Genomic DNA, 19,769 nt, shown 5'->3' with positions numbered 1-19,769 from the left:
TTTTTAATAGCAATGGCATAAACAAACTTGCAGTAAACTCTTTGCTTTTCTTGTTTTGTTTATCATTTGAGAAGCATTAATATTCAGTTCACCCAGTGAAAAAAACAAAAAATGATAATTTACAGTCTTTGTAAAGTGCTTCTGGGCCTGTATTGCGGCAGTCATGATAATGCTTGCATGGCCACTCATTCACAGCTCAAGAGCTGCGAGTTGTGACCCACTTTGATATTTTTTCATACTAGATAACGATCAGGTGTTTGATCAGGCCAACAGAGAACCTAAACGCTGATATTGACCTCAGACTGGTCTAATCTTTCTAAGCAATGTCTAAACAAGAGACTTTCCCCGTTCCATGAGATGGGTCTACCATGCCATTGAGACATTTGCCCTACTTTAGCGCAAGAAAGTAAGTAACGACAGTGTTTCCTCTCATACATGAACTGTGTGCACGTGCAAATCATACAGTGTAATTAGCGAAATATTCATAATTTTTCCAACTTTGATATCTCTCTATCATTGATGACTAATTCTGCTCAAAACTTGGCAAATGCCTGCAAGTTCGGCAAGACCAAACATACTGGTCAAGAATAGTGTAAAAATGTATGGACACTCAGTCATGTACAATATGTACACTGCAGCTAGGACCCCATCATTTTGTCAGTAAGACACTGTAAACAACTAAAATTACTGAGGGACAGTCTGAATAATAATCATGCAAGTTATAACCACATACCATGTCTCAACTGCTGGTAATCAATGGGAGAAGTCATGCACTACTGTAAGATTTTCAAAAGTATTAACCAAGTATGAGAAGCATAATACAAGTGTTCAGAACAAATTGTACCTTAATGACCTATAAATAATATAGCCTTTGCGCTTTTCCTTTTTTGTTTCACTTGCATTTTGCAGGTACACTGAATGTACACTTTCTGGCTGGTAAGTGTGATTTTACATGGACCCTGCTTCCTGAATCTTCCACAAGCCAAGGTTGAAAATAAAATTTCAGCTGAGGGCACATTCACATTTGAATTACACGGTAATTTGTTGGTATTATCATTCTCATCAGCAAACTAACATGGTAATAGACATCGGGGTAGTTCACTTGGTCGTGTTCTCACTTGCAAAGTGCAAGTACCATTGTATTTCTGACTAAATTTTACTCCTCTCCTTGGAGTGTTTGTGCGATACACCTTCACATCATGCGCCCAAAAATAGTGCGGGGGTAAAGACAGGAAGTGTGTCGGGGTAAGTGAGGAACACACCGCTGTATGATCGGCGCCATTACGTCATGCGATTCACACTCAAAATCTTGTACACGAATTTCGGGCGAAGTATGAACTGCCATCCTCCATGCCAAGGTATTTTGCAATGTATTACATAGTGTACTGTATGTGCTGTTTATTTCCACGTACAGTCACGAAATTTACAGATTATACAGTATTCCATGGGCGTATTTGCACTCGTGTTGATGAATGAACATGCGAAATACTACGATATGTCACCATAAATGTGAATGCACCTAGAGATGAGTTGTTGACCTCATTCCAATCAGCTGAAGCCGTGACATTATCACACGGTAGCAAATCCAGCACGCACCACTCCGCGGACATATCAATCGACGAGGCCCTGACTAATCATTCGGCTCTTTGGATCACGCTTCATGGGCTAGAGATATGTTGTTTTTGTTTTTGTCTTTTTTTGCTCTTTTTTTTTCACAAGGTACGTTTGACCTCGAGGGCTCTGCTCCTCATCAGAGTACATGTAGGAAGCAAATCGGGAGCAGCGTTCTAAATTTGGCTGTAAGTGTAATCACTCTGGCACAGGTACCAGAGACACAGAAGGGGGAAGACGAACATTAACCCTTACACAGCATCCCTATGCTTGAATGCGCATGCCACTATTGGTATTATCGTTGCGATCAACATTTTTTATCCACCCCTCCTTCTCTTCATTCTTCTTCTTTTTCTTTGCATTTCCTTCACTTTCTTCTTTTTCTCTTCTTTCCTTTCTTCTTCTTCTTCTTCTTCTTCTTCTTCTTCTGCTTATCATATTCCATACCAGAGATAGTGTTGGAATTTCAGTCAGTCATGAGCAAGCCATCTTTCATCAATGCCGATAAAGTGTCGTCCATCAAAAGACCGTGCTGAAATCAACAACGCCTGAATCGAATCCTTTTCACAGGGACCTTGGCAATCGGGAAATGAAATCTATAAAGGTGGCACGCAACTGCATGATCCACCTTGAATCTAATAACTGGAGTAAAATCTAAGCAGAATGCTGAGTGTTCATTCTGGGTAATTCTATTTGACAGATTGTCTTGTTTTGTTTGTTTTGGTTATTGTTGTTGTTGTCTTTTTTTTTTGCTTTAAAGTAGACACACACAGGCATAACAAAACAGCTAGCTTTCAATGCGAAGTCAGAGCCACTTACAAATTACAAAATATCACCAGAGTTGATTGATCACGCTTATTTTTGATAATGCACAATATTCTGCTTAGGCTGGGGAAGTTTTGCTTTGTTTTTGTTTGTTTGTTTTGCTTTTGTATCAGGCACACAAGAACAAAAAACAGTCAACCTTCAACACTACTTCAGGCTAAGAACCGCTTCCAGATTATTATCATTATCCGTTTAACCCCACCTTAAAAATGTTCACAGGAGCATAGTATATATCCTAATGAGGCCTTTTTTGTTTTGTGTGGTTTTAATGTTGTTTTTGCCTTTATATCAGACATTAACAAGTACACATTATATCCAGTCATATCATCGGCCATGGCAGGTTAAGAACCACTTACACAGCCATCAGGCCCTACGCTGGAATTTCACCGCTAGCTACCGTATTTGACACTTGATACTCGTACACCTCCCAACAGCTGTAACTGATCCTGGAGGCCGTGTGCTCTCGCTGATCCCAAACACTCGTCCATACATCCATCACAATCTACCATAACCATTATGCCAGGGATACCAGCGAAACAGAGGCATATCGAATGTTCACATTCACAAATGTGATGTAATATCTTTCTTCTTTTCTTCTTTTGTCATTGTTTGTTGTTATTTTTGAGGGTGCAAAATAGGAAGATGATATCATTTCCAAGAAGTTTACTCATACAGCATCTCAGCATCACACAGCCAAACATCTTACTGGCTTCATGGCTGTAAAATCTCAGCTGTGAAGTTTGTATTCCTTATCAGTGATCAAGCTATCAGATTAAAGGGCATTCACGAAGCACTGATATGGGAGAATCAAATTTTAGCTCAAGAATTGAATTTTGCAGAGGATGTGTACACATTCCTAAGTTCAACCTGATGCCCAAGAATCTTATGGTGTATACAAAAATGTGTACTTTTATAGCTTATAGCAAATTATCATATCAAAGAAGAAATGTGCTGAAATTTTCAGAGTACTCTGTATGTGAGCACCGATGCATCTTCTGAAAGTGTCACAAATGAAACTCATCAATTCAAAATTTAAACAAAAAGACTTTACCGTTGTCAATTGTCAAAGCTATTAAGTATCAATATGCAGAAGGGAAGTAAGGGGTACATAATTTACAGTTACACAATGCAAGATGGATCACGAGGCTGTATTCACTGCATGTGTTTATGATGTGTCTTCATGCGAAGGCACTTTGACAGCGGGTGAAGACATATGACACTGCTTTCCAGACGTCAATCAGATGACATTTTGCTGGGGGTCTCCGATAGGGGAGGGTTGAGAAGGAACTCAGAGAATGTTTTTATTCATGGAGACTTGTTTTGTTCTTTGTAGTCAAACCATATTTTTGTAAGACTTGCAAATCAAAGAACATTCACAGCAGGATCGGACAGAATTTTAGAGCAAGTCCAGAAATTAGAAATTGACATCATGTAAAATGTGGATCCTAAAAAAGACCTAAAGAAAATGTCTTGCAGAATAGATCAAAGACCCCTATTTAACCAAGAAAGTTGCAGGTACTGAAACCAACCTGTTCTCTTGTTTAACTCTACACTGTAAAAGTTGAATTTTTTGCACAAGCACTATAATTCTTTGCACTCGGGCAAGTCAGATGAATTTTGCATATCTTTTTTTTTATCTTGACGGTCTATTATTGCGAGATTTTTGTGAGTAGCAAGTTTTGTGATACACCTGAACTATACATTAAACAATTCTAACATCTTTTTTTTTTTTTAATTCACCGGACTCCCAATGGCAAATAGTCGCTTTAAAAGCAGAGACAAGAGGAATGCCTTTATGCCGCTGACTTCTCTTTTTTGTGCATTATATTAATAGTATGTGTCATTGCATTGGTTTATTCTGTGCAGACTGGCTATTTGCCAAGAAGGCCACATTCGAGGTTGATTCATCTCTGTTCGTTTGCTGTGATTAGCGAGTGCTGGGGGAAAAATAGAAGCAATAGAGGCTGGTCTGAAACCGAAAATAGCCTCGCAATTCACCTGCTCCAAAAGTCGCTGTGGAAACTGCAACTTGCACTCGAGATGAAAAGTTGTCCCGACTTTCCGGGGTCGGTGAGTTTTATTGCAAACTACATAAATGTCGACTGTCTCAAACAGCATACGAACCAGGAATCCGCATAAAATCACATCTGAAACAAATAATTCATGAGCACCCGGTAACAAGAGCAATTTTCTTTAAACAATAGAATCAATCATAGCAACAGCCAATCTCCTTTCTTTCTTTATGTAGTGAAATTTGATCTCACTTCCTATTTATGTAATTATCTATTCTAAACAACAACATTAGCGAGAATGTATGATGTGACAGCTGTAAACATGACAATACTCAAGGCACGATGAGGAATTCTATGTACACACCTCAAAACTAAAGAGAGAGATATTCCAGACAGGGGGAATAAGCCTCAGATCTAAAAGCGAGACTGATCAACAATATCTTTGGGGAGATCTCAAAAGATTCAACAGGCGCAATAATTCTATCAATCATTCATTGTGTTCATCTACCTACCAATCTATTTCATCATCCATACAAATCCATCTCATCTGCTACATATCTGGTCTTGGCTTCGAATCTGTGCGCCATAACTATGAATATAATATTGCACACAACAGACAACGACCAATGTTCCCATATGAAAAGCCATATAAATGCACATTGTGACGCACGTGGGGGCAACAATGGGTAATAAACCACAATAAAAAAGCTAGATTCCACTCATCATGGAAGTTGCTATTATTGTGGTTTTTATACTGTAAGGACATATCTTTTCTCTACTCTCCGGTGCTAAGATGCCATGTCAACAATACGAAGAAAGAAGGTCCATTATTCTCTGTTTGCAAGGCACACAGTATCATGCCAAATAGTCAATGGCCCTTGAGTAAAGGCCACTTTTGATAGTGAATTAAATAGTATAAATGTACCCTTCTTATCAATGCTGTTGATCTTGTTTTAAAAAAACACAATGAAGGGGCAAGGGCAGAACCAGTGAACATTCAGGTTTACAGAATTGTTTGCATGCACATCATACTCATGTTGGGATCAGAGTTAATATTTTTGCGTGTTGTTAAATTTGCAAATAGCTTGTGAAATTCACGAAAGTAAAAACTTGGCAAAATATACGGTATATATCGTCAACATGTAAAGGCTCTGAAGACCCTCCCTTTCATGTTGTCCCCATCCACCCCCTCCCTTCCCTCCTGTAAACATTCCTATACAGAATGGATATTCCTTGGCAGTTAAAACTGATATGAAATCTGCATGTGCACTGAGCGTATGAGGCATGCAAGACAACAGGGAAAGGGGAATTTCAATACAAACAAAAAATTTCCCTATAAACTTTTAAAGTTAGCTCTAGTGCCTGTGTAGTCATACATGGAAACTTTGCACACACAAAAAAAGAAAAGAAAAAGAAAGAGAAATGTGGCCCTCGTGTGGCCACTGAGTTCCAGTTGTATGTGTACATGGTAATGCCCAGTTGTTCTTGCATCAGGTAGCATAAAAATGCAGCTAGGGAAGTTGCACATGATTCCGACATGTCTACACACTAGTACGTACATGTTCTGAGTTCTGACTAAACTTTTAGCGTAAAAACTATTGTTGATTTTTTTTTCCTTGTTCTTATTTTTGTCTCTGTTATTATTGTTGTAATTAACCAAATTGGGGTGATGGTCAGGATCTATACAAAGGTGTAAGCAGTCCCTGGGTCACACAAAGACTACTGTAAAACATGATATATTCGCGGCATGAAATTTTCGCGAATTGGAGTCGACAGCCTTTTTCGTGGCATAAAATTTTCGCGAATTGCTACTGGCATTCAATGCATGTAGTGTAGACAAAAGCTTTCGCGTGCATTTTAATTTCGCGAATTTTGGCGCTCGCGAAATTCGCAAAATTAAAATGCACGCGAAAATTCCTAGTTTTACAGTACATGTTTTCCTTGAATACTGTACTATATTGAATCCTAAGAAGACAGTATAAAAGGGTGCATACATAAGTTATTCCACTGTACGCTCAGTCTCAAAATTGTCTTCAAGAGGTCGACCTGCGGCAAGATCCTGGAGTGGTGTAAACAAAACCAATGAGTATATAGACGCTACAAGAAAGCTGGTAGACACCTAAAAGCTCGCCCCACAGCTTGTATCCATCCTTCTAAAGGCTGGGTGTGAGGCTGGCTGGGAGGGCTCGGCCTAAATAAGAAGCAGTCTTCAGCCTGGATATCCTCAACGGTACACCGCAGCACTCTCAACAACACCCACTTCTCCCAGGATGCTGATGAAGAGCTTTCCAAGAACTCTGCTTACCCTAAGGTCAGCTCATGTCTACGTTTATATGCTACACATATGTATGCATACATACATGAATACATACTTAGACGTGTTCAACTTCACATTAATGCTGGCCCTACATATTGAGATGGATGACACAGTCCCACCCACAGGGTTGGCTTTTATTCGCGACAAGGCTTGAACCCAAGTCATTAGGATTGTATCACATTGACATTTACCTGTAGCCTCTGCCTTGCATCAGGTGTAGGCGCAGAAAACTGGCAGATGACCGGCCTCTTTCCTTTCACATCTGAATGGGGTAAAGACGCATATTAAAACACAAATAATTTCATCATGACTAAAGTGCAGATTAAAACATACTGAATTAGAAATATCACTTAAGGTGATTAATACCCCCGCCCCGTGACGACAGTCTTACCCAAGGAATGATCTTTCCTTGATCTTCTGCCATTTAAATGCCGTTACCATGGCAACGCAGCTTCCGACACGTCCGAAAAATATGTCTTGCACATCTTCCCACCAAGACTATTGTGTGTGCCACATTTCATAAGCTTTTGTCAAAAACTGAGAAAGTAGTTCAATCCACAAGATCTTTCCTTGATCTTCCGCCATTAATATGCCGTTGTCTTCAGAATTGTGCCGCTAGATTACTTACTTTCAAGAAGAAAACTGTGCATACTACCCCAATACTTCGGTCCCTACACTGGCTTCCTGTTGAAAAACGTATTAACTTCAAGATTCTTCTTCTTGTTTACCGTACATTGCGCAAATTTGCCCCTGTCTACCTTCAAAATACTCTTCATCTTCACCAACCACCACGTAATCTCCGTTCATCAAACTCGCTAAAATTACAGGTACCTCGAATCAAGCATAATTGGGGGGATCGGGCTTTTTCATATATGGGCCCAAAACTATGGAATGGCCTACCAAAATCTCTTAGAGAAGCATCTTCCATTGATAGTTTCAAAAAGAATCTCAAGACGTATATTTTTAATTTGAATTGACAATATTGTAAGCCTGTATGTAATGTATGTGTACGTATATATTGTTTGTTGGTTTATTGTCTTATTATTTTCTGTGATACTGTTGTAACGTGACACAATATGTACTCTGTTCTATAGCGCCTTGAGTATCTTTTTTAGGTAGAAATGTGCGCTCTACAAGAGTCTCACTATTATTATTATTATTATTATTGTTACCATGGCAACGCAGCTTCCGACACGTCCAAAAAATATGTCTTGCACATCTTCCCACCAAGACCAATGTGTGTGCCACATTTCATGAGCTTCAGTCGAATACAGAGGAAGTAGTTCAATCCGCAAGATCTTTCCTTGATCTTCTGCCATTTATATGCCGTTGCCATGGCAACGCAGCTTCCGACACGTCCGAAAAATATGTCTTCCACATCTTCCCACCAAGATCAAGGTGTGTGCCACATTTCATAAGCTTTGGTCAAAAAACTGAGGAAGTAGTTAAATCCGCAAGATCTTTCCTTGATCTTCTGCCATTAATATGCCGTTACCATGGCAACGTACTTTCGGGTACTGTCAAAAAATGCGTCTTGCACATCTACAACCAATGGCACACATCTGTACCAAGTTTCATGGAAATTGGGCAAATACTGAGGAAGTAGTTTGCAACACAAAATTTTCCATCATTTTGGCTCATAATATGTGAGCTGTTACCATGGCGACATACTTTTTGTCACTGTCAAGAAATGTGTCATGCTGACCTATATCCTAAGACAAACATTCAATATGAATTCCATGAGAATTGGAAAAACACTGATGAAGCAGTTTTGCCATGAAGCATTTTGCCATATATTTTACCAATAACATGCCGTTACCATGGCAACGCACTTTTTGCCACTACGGAAATATGTGTCTTGCACATTAACATATTCAGATGAACATCTGTACCTAATTTCATAAAAATTGATCAAAAACTGTGGGAGGAGTTCGCGACGCAAGATTTGTACCCATTTTTGCCCATAATATGCCGTTACCATGGCAACGTACTTTTGGGTTCTGTCAAAAAATACGTCTTGCACATCTACAACCCAAGGCACACATCTGTGCCAAGTTTTATGGGAATCGGTTGAAAACTGAGGAAGTAGTTCGCGACGCAAGATTTGCAACGGACCGACCGCCCGACCGACCGCCCGCCTGACCGACCGCCCGACCGCCCGCCCGACCGCCCGACCGTCCGCTGATTCCTATATACCCCCTTCAAACTTCGTTTGGCGGGGGTATAAATACTGTAAAGGTGGAAATTTTCATGCATTTCTCACAACATAGAAATAGCACAAAAATAAAAAGCATGCAATTTTTTTTGTTTTGTTTCTTACATCTAGTAATCTAGATATATTTTGATTCCATGGAATTAAAAACATGCAGAATCAATCTTACCTAGCTGAGCATGAAAAATAACTCAATCGAAAATTTCCCCTTTTACAGTATTACAGTAACGGTGACAGAAATCCAATATACGATGGTAGTCAAGCTGATAACACAAATATGACCAAGCCTATGGCATGAATGTAATGCTGACATGTTTTGTTATGTTTTGTATTTTGTGAACTGAAATACCGCAGTTTAATTAGTTACCCCATGGCTTGTTCACGGAATACGGGATCTACAGTCTGGCGGCACATTCGAAGCAGTCAAAGGTTGAACGGAATATGGCACCAGATCCGAGATATTTCCCGTATTTTGTGAACAAGCAGGGGGCAACAATCTTAATCCTTCAGTGTAATATTACTGGTAAATTTTCAATGAAAACATAGGCCCCTAATTCATATTTCAGAAACTTTGGTCTACTCATCACTTATGCTTTCTTGTGTTTCTTCCATTGTACTAACTGCTGCAGTGCTGCTAGCTAGTGGTAACTCTTATCAGTTCAAGGGCATGTAGCTGAGATGGGCGCGAATAAAGAACATAAACAATACAAAACACACACACACAAAAAAAATGGGAGCAATGACTTCATTCACAAAATAGAAGAAGTAACATGTGGATGACTGACCAATCACATTACAGAATTCACCATCACCGAAAGAGAATTACTGTGGTACAGTGTATTTCGCTACTGAGAAAGGTGAAAAAAATTGTGACGCCACATTAATTCTTATGTAAATGCACCTACTATTATATCACATCGGCCTTTGTGTATGACTGTTGCACTGCTACATGTACGTCCGGGCGGTGTCGTCTGGCATTTAAATTGTGCCAAAGTTCGGGGGGGGGGGGGGAGGGGGGGGAATCAATTAAATGCCAACATAATAGCTTGACAGAATAAAGCCATGTGTGCAGGTATGTTAATTCCCTTTCCATAGGAGGGACTTGGCCAAATCTGCATAAATTAATGACGTCAAACAGAATTTGACTATCATGCCAAATTGTTTTATTACATAGATCTTTATGAATCTCAGGATATAGCATGATGGTAAAACAATTCCTTCTGGATATATCCTTAAATAACCGGGAGGGGGGGGGGGGAATCATTCCTAAAAACCAAAGTGTATGAAAATGACTCATATCTTACACTGCATGTGCCAGCTCCGCCACACGGCATGGTTGACTCGAACACGCTCCTGCCAGCTCCATTTGGGATGCCGAAGAGGGCGGGGCTTGGGTGAAAACAGCTGAATACCTTGACCTTCACTTCTGCAACAACGAAGAAAAGATTCATTGAGAGATTGAGCATGGAGTATAAAAGTCATTATTCAGAGGATTAGAGTGTTAGAAGGATTAGATTACTGAAGAAAATATGGTCTTTTAAGATAGAGCATCATTTCTTAAAAAATGATTCCAATAACTATTGTATACTTTACTACCGTCTTTCATCATGGTCCAAAAGATGTCAAGATCATGGATGAAAGTGAAAGTACATGTATTAACATTATACTAGATAAGAAAGAGTACTGTGAGTACACAATTTACATTGTCGACATAGCTGTTTTGGGTTTGTTTTTTGTTTTTTGCAAGAATGATATTTTTTCATACCAAACAGGACATTTTACATCAAGGTATTTCTTACAAGATGTGATCTCTTTTATCTGATGAAGAAATGATTTTCTTGTTTTTAGGCATTAATGATTCATAATGTTCAAGTTCTAGCTGTCTAGAGTAATTCATTAGCTGTTTAAAACAAATTTTACCAATAACTCTGAAATCATTCCACAAAGATACCACTACAGATATTTACAATGTATCCCTATATTACTGTTTTGCAACTTTTACAACTACTGAATAGGGAAGACCTCAAACCTATAATCTCTGTAATCATTACTTTCATTTCTGATGAGGTACAAAAGTAAAACAACAACACAATAATATCACTGTCATCTTGAAAAACAATTCCTTTTGCCTCTGAAAAAGGCACGAACAACAGGAAGCTACTGCAATGTATTTCATCACCACGGACACATACTCTTCCTGAAACTTCATCCACCTTGCATGCAAGAACATTCCCCTCAGCTTACAGATTAATCTCTAGAACGTAAATACAGGACATGTGCATGCAGTACACTCTTGGCAGCATCGCATTTTGCATTTATCGCTAGCACTACATAAATAAACAGTGTATTCCTTCCAGTCCTGTGGTTTAATCATCACGTAAGGACTTTTGTTAGATGAGGGGTCATGCTGATGATCATCATACGAGAGTAAGCTCTCATCATAAAAGATTAGCAATCATAGACCATTAGCCCCGACATGAACGTACCTAACATACCTGAAATGCACTTTTAAACATATAGAATGACAGAGTGTCCAGGGGGGTGTTTCCAGGGTGGTGTTTCATAAAGCTGTCCGTAAACTTACATTTGTACAAACAACTTAAGAGCGACTGGTGATCAGTTCTTGTGCTGAATTAGGCCTAGGTACCTATGGAAATTCTGATAAGTATAGCACATCAGATCTGATTACCAGTCGCTCGTAAGTTGTTCGTAACTTTACGAACAGCTTTATGAAACACCCCCCAGGTACTAAAAGGGGTCTCCTAATTGACTGTTGACTATCAATAACATGAGTCCACATCACAACTGTATCACCACCTCCAAGTGACCTGTCAATCATCCATGCAACTCTCAATGCACTAGAAACTACAACTACAGTTACTTAGGCCGTGTTTATGCTTCCCTTTTTCGGGCCAGAATCAGCGTCTTGAAACGTGATTAGAGCAAAACGCCGTTGCGTCCATGCTCACTTCAATAGAAACGCTGATTCAAAACGCCTCAAAACGCTGATTCAAAACGCCTCAAAACGCTGATCCAAAATGCACAAAAAGGTGCGTTTACAATCGGCGTTTCTGACTAATCATGTTTGACGGGGAAGCATAAACACAACAGCGTTTCTAAACATGTTTAGAGTGACGTCATCTAAACGCCTTTCCAGTTCACGTGAAAAAGCGCGTGCCGCCTGGCCAGCCAGCTACCCTGGCCTGTGCAGTTTTCCCATGTACTGTGCATACGCATGTCTTTCCCAGCTGCTCTCCCAGGCCAGGCCACCGATCGCAGCGCACGCCCCAATTTGACCTGCCTCTGCTGAGGTCAGCGAAGCAATCGCAAACGCTCTTTCCAAGGCTCGAAGAAAGTGAGCATAAACAGTGCTCCCGTGAACGGTGTTTTGAATCAGCGTTTTGAATCAGCGTTTCAAAACGCTGATTCTGCCTTCGCAAATCGAGCATGAACACACCCTTTAGTCAGGTTTGTACGAGCAAGGTCTTTTATTGTAAAGTCATAAACCTCTCAAAACTAGTGAGAAAGCCTATCTATAGTCCATCAAAATGTAAAAGTGATTACCACATTCCATGGCTTCTGCTTGACAAAAAGCTCCAACGGTTAATTTCTACACATTGTCCAACACGAGGGAAGTCAAATCATTTGAAATAAATTGCTAAGTTCTTAATAGATTTTCATGTAGGGTTTGTTTGTGGGTTTTTCTTTTTGTTTTTTTTTTCGACGGAAATATGGAGCACAAGGCATTTGCGTCACATGATCATAACTACAGACAGCAATTTTGAGGAATTCACTTATCTTACAATGGATATCACTCTTCTTTTCATCTTAAATACTCAGTTGCTATCAATTGGAAAAAATAAGTCTGACACGACCACTAGAGTTTTCTACTGTTAGTCAAGAAAAAAAGTCAAAAAGCAATCCACTGCAGTATTTCTTATTGTAATCTTTGTCAGATAAATGCTGACTTCATTATAGAAAGGGATTGTCACTTCTCTATGCATATCCTTATGACACTAGTATTTTGTATACTGCCTCTCTAAAATGAGTATTCATCCCAATACATGCATATCACACACTACCCCACCATCATTTATCTTCAGACCTCTGCATTGTACATGTGCAATACCTTGCAAGCTAATTGATGCAAGATGTGTACTGGCAATAAACCTAATTAAAGGACAAGGGCAAGGACAAAAAAAAAATGAAATTAAAAGGCGATTTGAAATCCTTGTATTTTGACTGTTAACACCACTATATAGCAGGATATAAAGAAACACACACACACACACACACACACACACACACACACACACACATGTACAGTATGTATACACAGCCTCGCTTTCCAGATATTGTTTACTGCCCCAATAACACAAACACAATGCACGGCAGTCATCTCAATAAATAATACAACCAGCCAAATTTTCAACAGTTTCTGTAGCTTTTGGCACTTTTGTGTCATCCGATGAATTTCACCTTTTCATCCAATCCGTCCACATTTTAAAAACAAATGAAGGAACACCAGCCCTTTACCCGAGAACCTCTCAATCCACGATTGATCATATATCATATACAAATAATATACTTTATATGTGTATGATATGCTCATACAGACGGCAAAAACAAAACAACAAAACAAGAAAGGGTGCTTCGGCAGTCGATGGGCAGTGTCCACGGGATGGAGTTCACAAGTCCAACTGGACAGTTATCAGTAGTGCGGTCACTCACCTGGCCTTCTCCACCTGAACCAACAAAGTCAGATTCTTCTTCTTCCCTCTCGCTTGTTCATCTCGTTTGCGAGTGACGCAGCGCACCCATTCTTTCACCACCATGTTTCACCATAGGAGCACGCTTTAACGATCAATCATATGATAATCATGAGTTCGGGATTCTCCACCTGCAGCAGGGCGAGGCAAAGTCGTCTTGCCAAGAAAAACATCTAAAGTACGTCGTACGCCAGCAACCGCAGAATTTCCAATGTCAAGCATCTCCGAGGAGATGAGAGCTCTCTGTCCCAGGACGAAAAAACTGCGCCTGGATAGGTCAACGATCTCTATCAACCCCACTACGGAATTCAAAGAGATGCTTTAAATCGCCACTGGACAAGAAAGTCCAATATTTGACATTTCCACCACCATTCATCTCTGTATTTGCATGAAATACTGAGTTCTTACGGGTATACACATCCACTTGTTCGAATAGAAATACTTGGGAACATTCTCTGATCTTAATACAGAGTACAAATGTGGCAGTTGGCTGTTTTTTGACAGTCTCCATGAACCACCCTCTCTCCATCTATATGTGGGACTGTTTAACATATCCTGGAGTCTTTCGGCCAGCAAACACAGAAATCTTTTCCTCACACCCCTCCAGGACAACAACAGAACAACATCTGGGCTGGACTCATTGAGGGCATCCTCTCTCAAGTAATGAGGCATAATACTGATTTGCTCCCTTGCTCCCATTCACTCACTGTGCATGTGAAGAACTCTACAACAATGATAGTCTACCATCACAGACCCTTGATCATGTCATCACAAAATGCTCATAAGCCATGACTTGAAAATGCAATGCGAGAGGGCAAGCCATTCCTGTTAACTCCTTTCAAAGGGATAAAAGCCTCATGAGTGCAGTAATGAAGACATTTTAGGAGAGATGTTGTGCGATTAAACGGGTATTTAACACCAACACCTAATGCTGGGTCTGTTTTTACAGACTAACCAGGTCCACACATGGGCTAGTCCACATTGTCTCACTCTGTATGGATATTCTGCATTATGCAATCTACACAGGCACGGCTTCGGGGAGCAGACACCACACTCGGTGAACGCACCGTGCATTTGACAGGCGTCCTCGAGCATGTGCCTCCCATGTGAGCGGGAGGAAAATCAGCGTGACCTGATCAGTTGTGATCGTGATGATAAAGAAATTGAGTAGGGGGTGATGTTGGGGGGGGGGGGGGGGTTGTGGGTGGAGTAAAGCCCATAAAAGATTTCTCACTTCATTCATTAGTAGTAAGGGTGCAAATAAACTTGTCTGAGTTTGAGGGAAGACAAAGCCACTCTTATCCTGATTTTCATGTTTTTCTCGTTACTAGGCACTTCAAGAAATATTTCTTCCACCTGCCCAAATGTGCAATCATAGGCATACGAGAGCACTGGCAGCAACAGTTTGTATCCCACAGTGGTGAGACACTTTATACTCATTTCATATTTCTCCAGAGGGGGTCTTAAAGCCAATGATTCCAACAAGATTCCTCTTAAGCATTTAAGTGCTCCAACTTAGTAGGCACATGAAATAAATCATAACACTCAATGTAAAATACAATTCAAATAGTCGGGAGTATGTAGATGGTTCCAAATTGAATACAAGGTTTCATCATTTTGTGAAGCAACATTCGCACATGCCAGTATGTAAGCTTTACATTAGGCCCGTTCACAAGAACAAAGTGTTAAAGAATTACCGAAAAATGTACATGCATTCACATCACATTCATGTCAGGATCAGAGTAAATATCTTTGTGTGTTTTTAAGTTTGCAAATAGCAGCCGACTCATGACATTCCTAAAAAATAATAACCTAACAAAGTAATTCAATGTACGGTGGACTCCCATTATAACGAAGTCCTCGGAACCGGCCATTTTCTTTCGTTACATAACAATTTTTTTTTTTTTAAACTGAACAAATAAACAACAGAAATACATGAAGTGGATAATGTTGCGGCCTGAATTTTTACTTCGTTGTAACCGGAATTTCGCTATAACTATTTTCGTTACAACGGGAGTGCACTGTATAAGTTACTAAATATAGTTGTTGTGGGTTTTGTTTTGTTTTTTTTGGGGGGGTTAGATACTAAATATAGTGTTTTTTTCACTAAACCTACCATTTTCTTGGGCAGAGTTGGCTTTTGTCAAGGCCCTCTCGCTGTATGGTAAAGAGAGCCTACATGTAGCCGAGTGGGGTTGCACGAGGGCCTTTTGAGATCTGCTTCGCATCCTTTTGTTAGCCCTTTGAACTGACTTTTGTTCCCTGACTGCGGGAGCAAAAGTCGACCAATCCGCATTTTTTGCCTGCCCGAGCCCGATGTGCATACGGCGAGTGCATGCCACATACCTCCACTGGTTGTCATTGATGAAGGCCGGACAACTCTGAGACGAAGGATGTGGGGAGCGCGCCATTCCATTTGTCCACCTGAACCCATAAAATGACTATTCAGTAGGGTACATGTGTCATGAATTATAAAATGTGTGCAGCAGATCTCAAAAGGCCATCACACTGTCACTCATGCCCGTTATAGCCATCACACAGCGAGAGGGCCTTGACAAAAGGCTAAGACAGAGTTGGACGTGTCATGCATACCAGGATGTAGTGGTACCCTTGTCAACCCAATTCAGCTTGTTGATGACATTATACCGTACTTCTTCAAAAATTTCCTTCAGCCTTTAATTATTCATTGGATGACATTATGAATAAAATATCAACAACCATAAAACAATGATATCTTACATTCAGATTTGACTGATTATCAAAATCATTTACCCTACAGTCTGTACGCGGTAGATAATAAGACCTTGCATTCACACATACCGACAGTGCTTAATTTGAAACACGATTGCAATGACGAATTGCTAAAACTGTGTTTCAAATTCAAAATTCTTGCGGTGCAAATGAAAACTGGAATCACAGAGAGTAATTAGAATTTCGAATCATGTTTCAAATGACAGTTCAGAGGCGTTTTCAGAACACGTTTCGCCAGAATTAAGCAACGAAACAATCAAGTGAATGTAACTGAACTCTAAGCGTGTTTTGGGGACGGAGATTATGATGACCTTCAAACCACTCCAGCAGAAAGACAGCTCAAGAGTGACTGATGGGAACTTGAAGAGAAGCCAAACCTTCCCTCCTTGCTCTGAAATTCAAAACCACAGAATCCGTGAAGCTTCGTGTGAACGAACTATGATTTGAATCGTAATCGCATTTGTGTTTGTAATTCAGTATTCAACTTACTGTATACGCCAAATATTTCGCGAGGCTTTTATTTTCGCAAATTTCGCAAGTCAGCTGCTACATTCGCGAAATTAAAAACACACAAAAATATTGACTCTAGTGCCGATATGAATGTGACGTACGCATATATTTCTCCGTTCAGTACAGGACTCCACGATCGCGAATTTAACCACTCGCAAAATTGTCGGGAAGTCCTGATTCGCGAAAATTTAGAATCGCGAAATATATGGCGTATACAGTAAATGCTCTTGGGATGTAATAGCACAGTGAGACGCCTCACCATCAAAGCCATACAAATTGCCAAACATCATCCTGATGTTAGATTCAATGTTCTGATATTAGTCCCTTTTTGTTTTTGATTTTCCAGACTCTCAGCATTCCAATTCAAACATATTACATGCCTTTATTGATTTCCAATCAATACCTCCCCACAGAAAACCATAAATAAGCAATGAGATTTAGAGAGAACCAAAACACAAATAATAGGCTAACTAAAAAAAAAAAAAAAAAAAAAAACATGCTTCATGACCACAAAAAGTTTTAACTTGGAAAAACATTACGGAAGTTTCTGAATAGATATTCAAAAGATAGAAAGTGTTGTTGAGATATTGAATGTAGCAGACTCTTTCATTGCAAATCAAATTTCTTATTTTACAAGTTTTCTTGGCTACCATGCATTAAAAGATCATACATCATACAATGTACTTCAAACACTAAAATATCTACTTCCAATACTTATATCACAACTTTATCAAGAAGCCAAATACATGATCAAATGAATTGACAGCAATTTCACACATTTTTGGGGAAAGTACTTGTAAATAAAGATACACTGTATGCAAAGGGCATAGAGCACGATAAAAGCACTCATTTCCACGACCCTGATTTCGACTCTCTCTAGGCAGCGAAATGTGCCACAGCGTCACATGGGCTTCACATGATCATCGTGCAAAAAGATGTTCTTCCAGTTTACATTCATCAGTAATAAATCAACTTTGCTAACAATGGGACTTTGGACTCCACCATGTTGCAAGGTGGAAATGGTGGGGAATGGAGGAGTATGGGGGGGGGGGGGGGGAAGGAATGAGGCGGGGTTCCTATATTTTGAAATATTTCACGTAACATGTGAGCAAACAACACAGAGGTGGGAACATCACTGCGAGTATTCTCCACCTTGCATTAAAAACAAAACACTGATGTTGGGCACATGTGTAAATGCCAAACTTGGGCGGAACTGATGCAGATGCAAACTGTACTGCTTGTCTCACCTTTTCTAAAAAAACAATTTTTCTCTTCATAAAATTTCAATGCCATGTCTCTAACTTGCTAAGAAAAGACATAATAGTACACTTATTTTCATTCCGAAATATATCCATACTCTATTAAATACTCCTTCAAATTCAAATGGCAATTAGAATATGAACAAGATATTCCTCTAATGCATCTTGAAAAGTGAGTACTGTAAAAGTGGAAATTTTCGCGGCATTGAAATTTTCGCGCATTTCGCGCAACCAGAACCTAGCGCGAAAACAAAAGCACGCAAATATTTTTGCTTTCCATATGTTCCTGTGCGTGATGTCACGATTCCGCGGAATTAAAAACATGCGAAACTCTTCTGACAAAGCCAAGCACGAAAAATTAGTCGCGCGAAAATATCCACTTTACAGTAACTATTCTTTTCTCTCTCTTTTGCTGGGGGCTGGAAGAGGCAATCAGAGACAAAAGGAGGAGACATGAGGTTCCCATGAGATAGAACTGCATACTTGTATGCTTACCAGTGATGCACGTTCCAATTTTTGTTGTATTACTACACATTTTAATGGGGTCGTACAGTTTTCGTTGAGACCTAATTTCAGGTTTCTAACATTTTTTTTGGCGAGATAATGAGAAACCTCTTATGAAATATGAAAGAGCATGTAATTCTATGAGGAATTCAATGTTTATTTGATGAAAATTGGTTTTGAAATGGCTGAGATATCCAACAAAGAGCGATTCCAATAAAGTGTGGGACCCACACTTTATGACGATTGCTTTATTTTCTTTGTTTTTGGATGTTTCAGTCATTCCAAACCCGATTTTCATCAAATAAACTTTCAATTCCTCTTAAAATGGTATGCTCTATACTATATCATATGTGTTTTCTTGGTATCTCGCAAAAAAGTTAAAAGCCCAATTCTCATCTCCACCAATACTGTACAATCCCTCTAAGTAGATGAGTGTGCAGTAAGTTTTGTTGTGTGTCTTATGTACCAGCAGTATGTGTTCAACAAATCCCTGCACACTAGCAAATGTACAGGACTGATAAATTCCCCCCCCAAAAAAAAAAAAAAAAAAAAAAAAAAAAAAAATCATACAGCAAATGTTTCTGGTTTTACAGTAATTCCTAAATTACAAATACCACATGTGACGAATCTATTTAAAGATAATATAAAGTTTTGGTACCTCAAAAGTGTCCCTGAGTTCCCTTGTCTTAGTTTGCGTTTCAGGTTAAAGTACCTTTCATATAACTAACACTGTGAGACTTACTCGCCCCAAAGTGCTCTCATGTCTTAGTAATCATGCAATAATGGTTTCGTACAATACGTGTATATATTGATTGTCGCGGTACCGCGTCGAGTCGAACTAACGGCTCATTCGAATCTTTTAGAGCCCGCTCTGCTCTGGTACAAAACCATTATTGCATGATTACTAAGACATGAGAGCACTTTGGGGCGAGTAAGTCTCACAGTGTTAGTTATATGAAACTTTTTTAGGTACTTTAACCTGAAACACAAACTAAGACA

The 19,769-nt window shown here is 39.5% G+C and overlaps 1 protein-coding gene across 1 annotated transcript in view; it reads right to left on the bottom strand.

Moving 5' to 3' along the window:
* LOC139735004 (MLX-interacting protein-like) overlaps nucleotides 1-19,769 on the bottom strand; it is a 63,162-nt gene that overhangs the window by 28,916 nt on the left and 14,477 nt on the right. The window contains exons 2-3 of the mRNA XM_071645779.1: nucleotides 10,282-10,403; nucleotides 6,957-7,027 (exon numbers count right to left, since the gene is read on the bottom strand). Of these exons, the coding sequence (XP_071501880.1) occupies nucleotides 6,957-7,027; nucleotides 10,282-10,403 (193 nt within the window). The remainder of the gene's footprint in view (nucleotides 1-6,956; nucleotides 7,028-10,281; nucleotides 10,404-19,769) is intronic.

This window comes from Diadema antillarum, unplaced genomic scaffold, assembly GCF_040938485.1.
Source record: "Diadema antillarum isolate AM-2024a unplaced genomic scaffold, OU_Dant_1.0 seq00000561_RagTag, whole genome shotgun sequence".
In the NCBI taxonomy this organism is placed as follows: domain Eukaryota; kingdom Metazoa; phylum Echinodermata; class Echinoidea; order Diadematoida; family Diadematidae; genus Diadema; species Diadema antillarum.
This window is presented reverse-complemented; position numbering and strand designations above follow the sequence as displayed.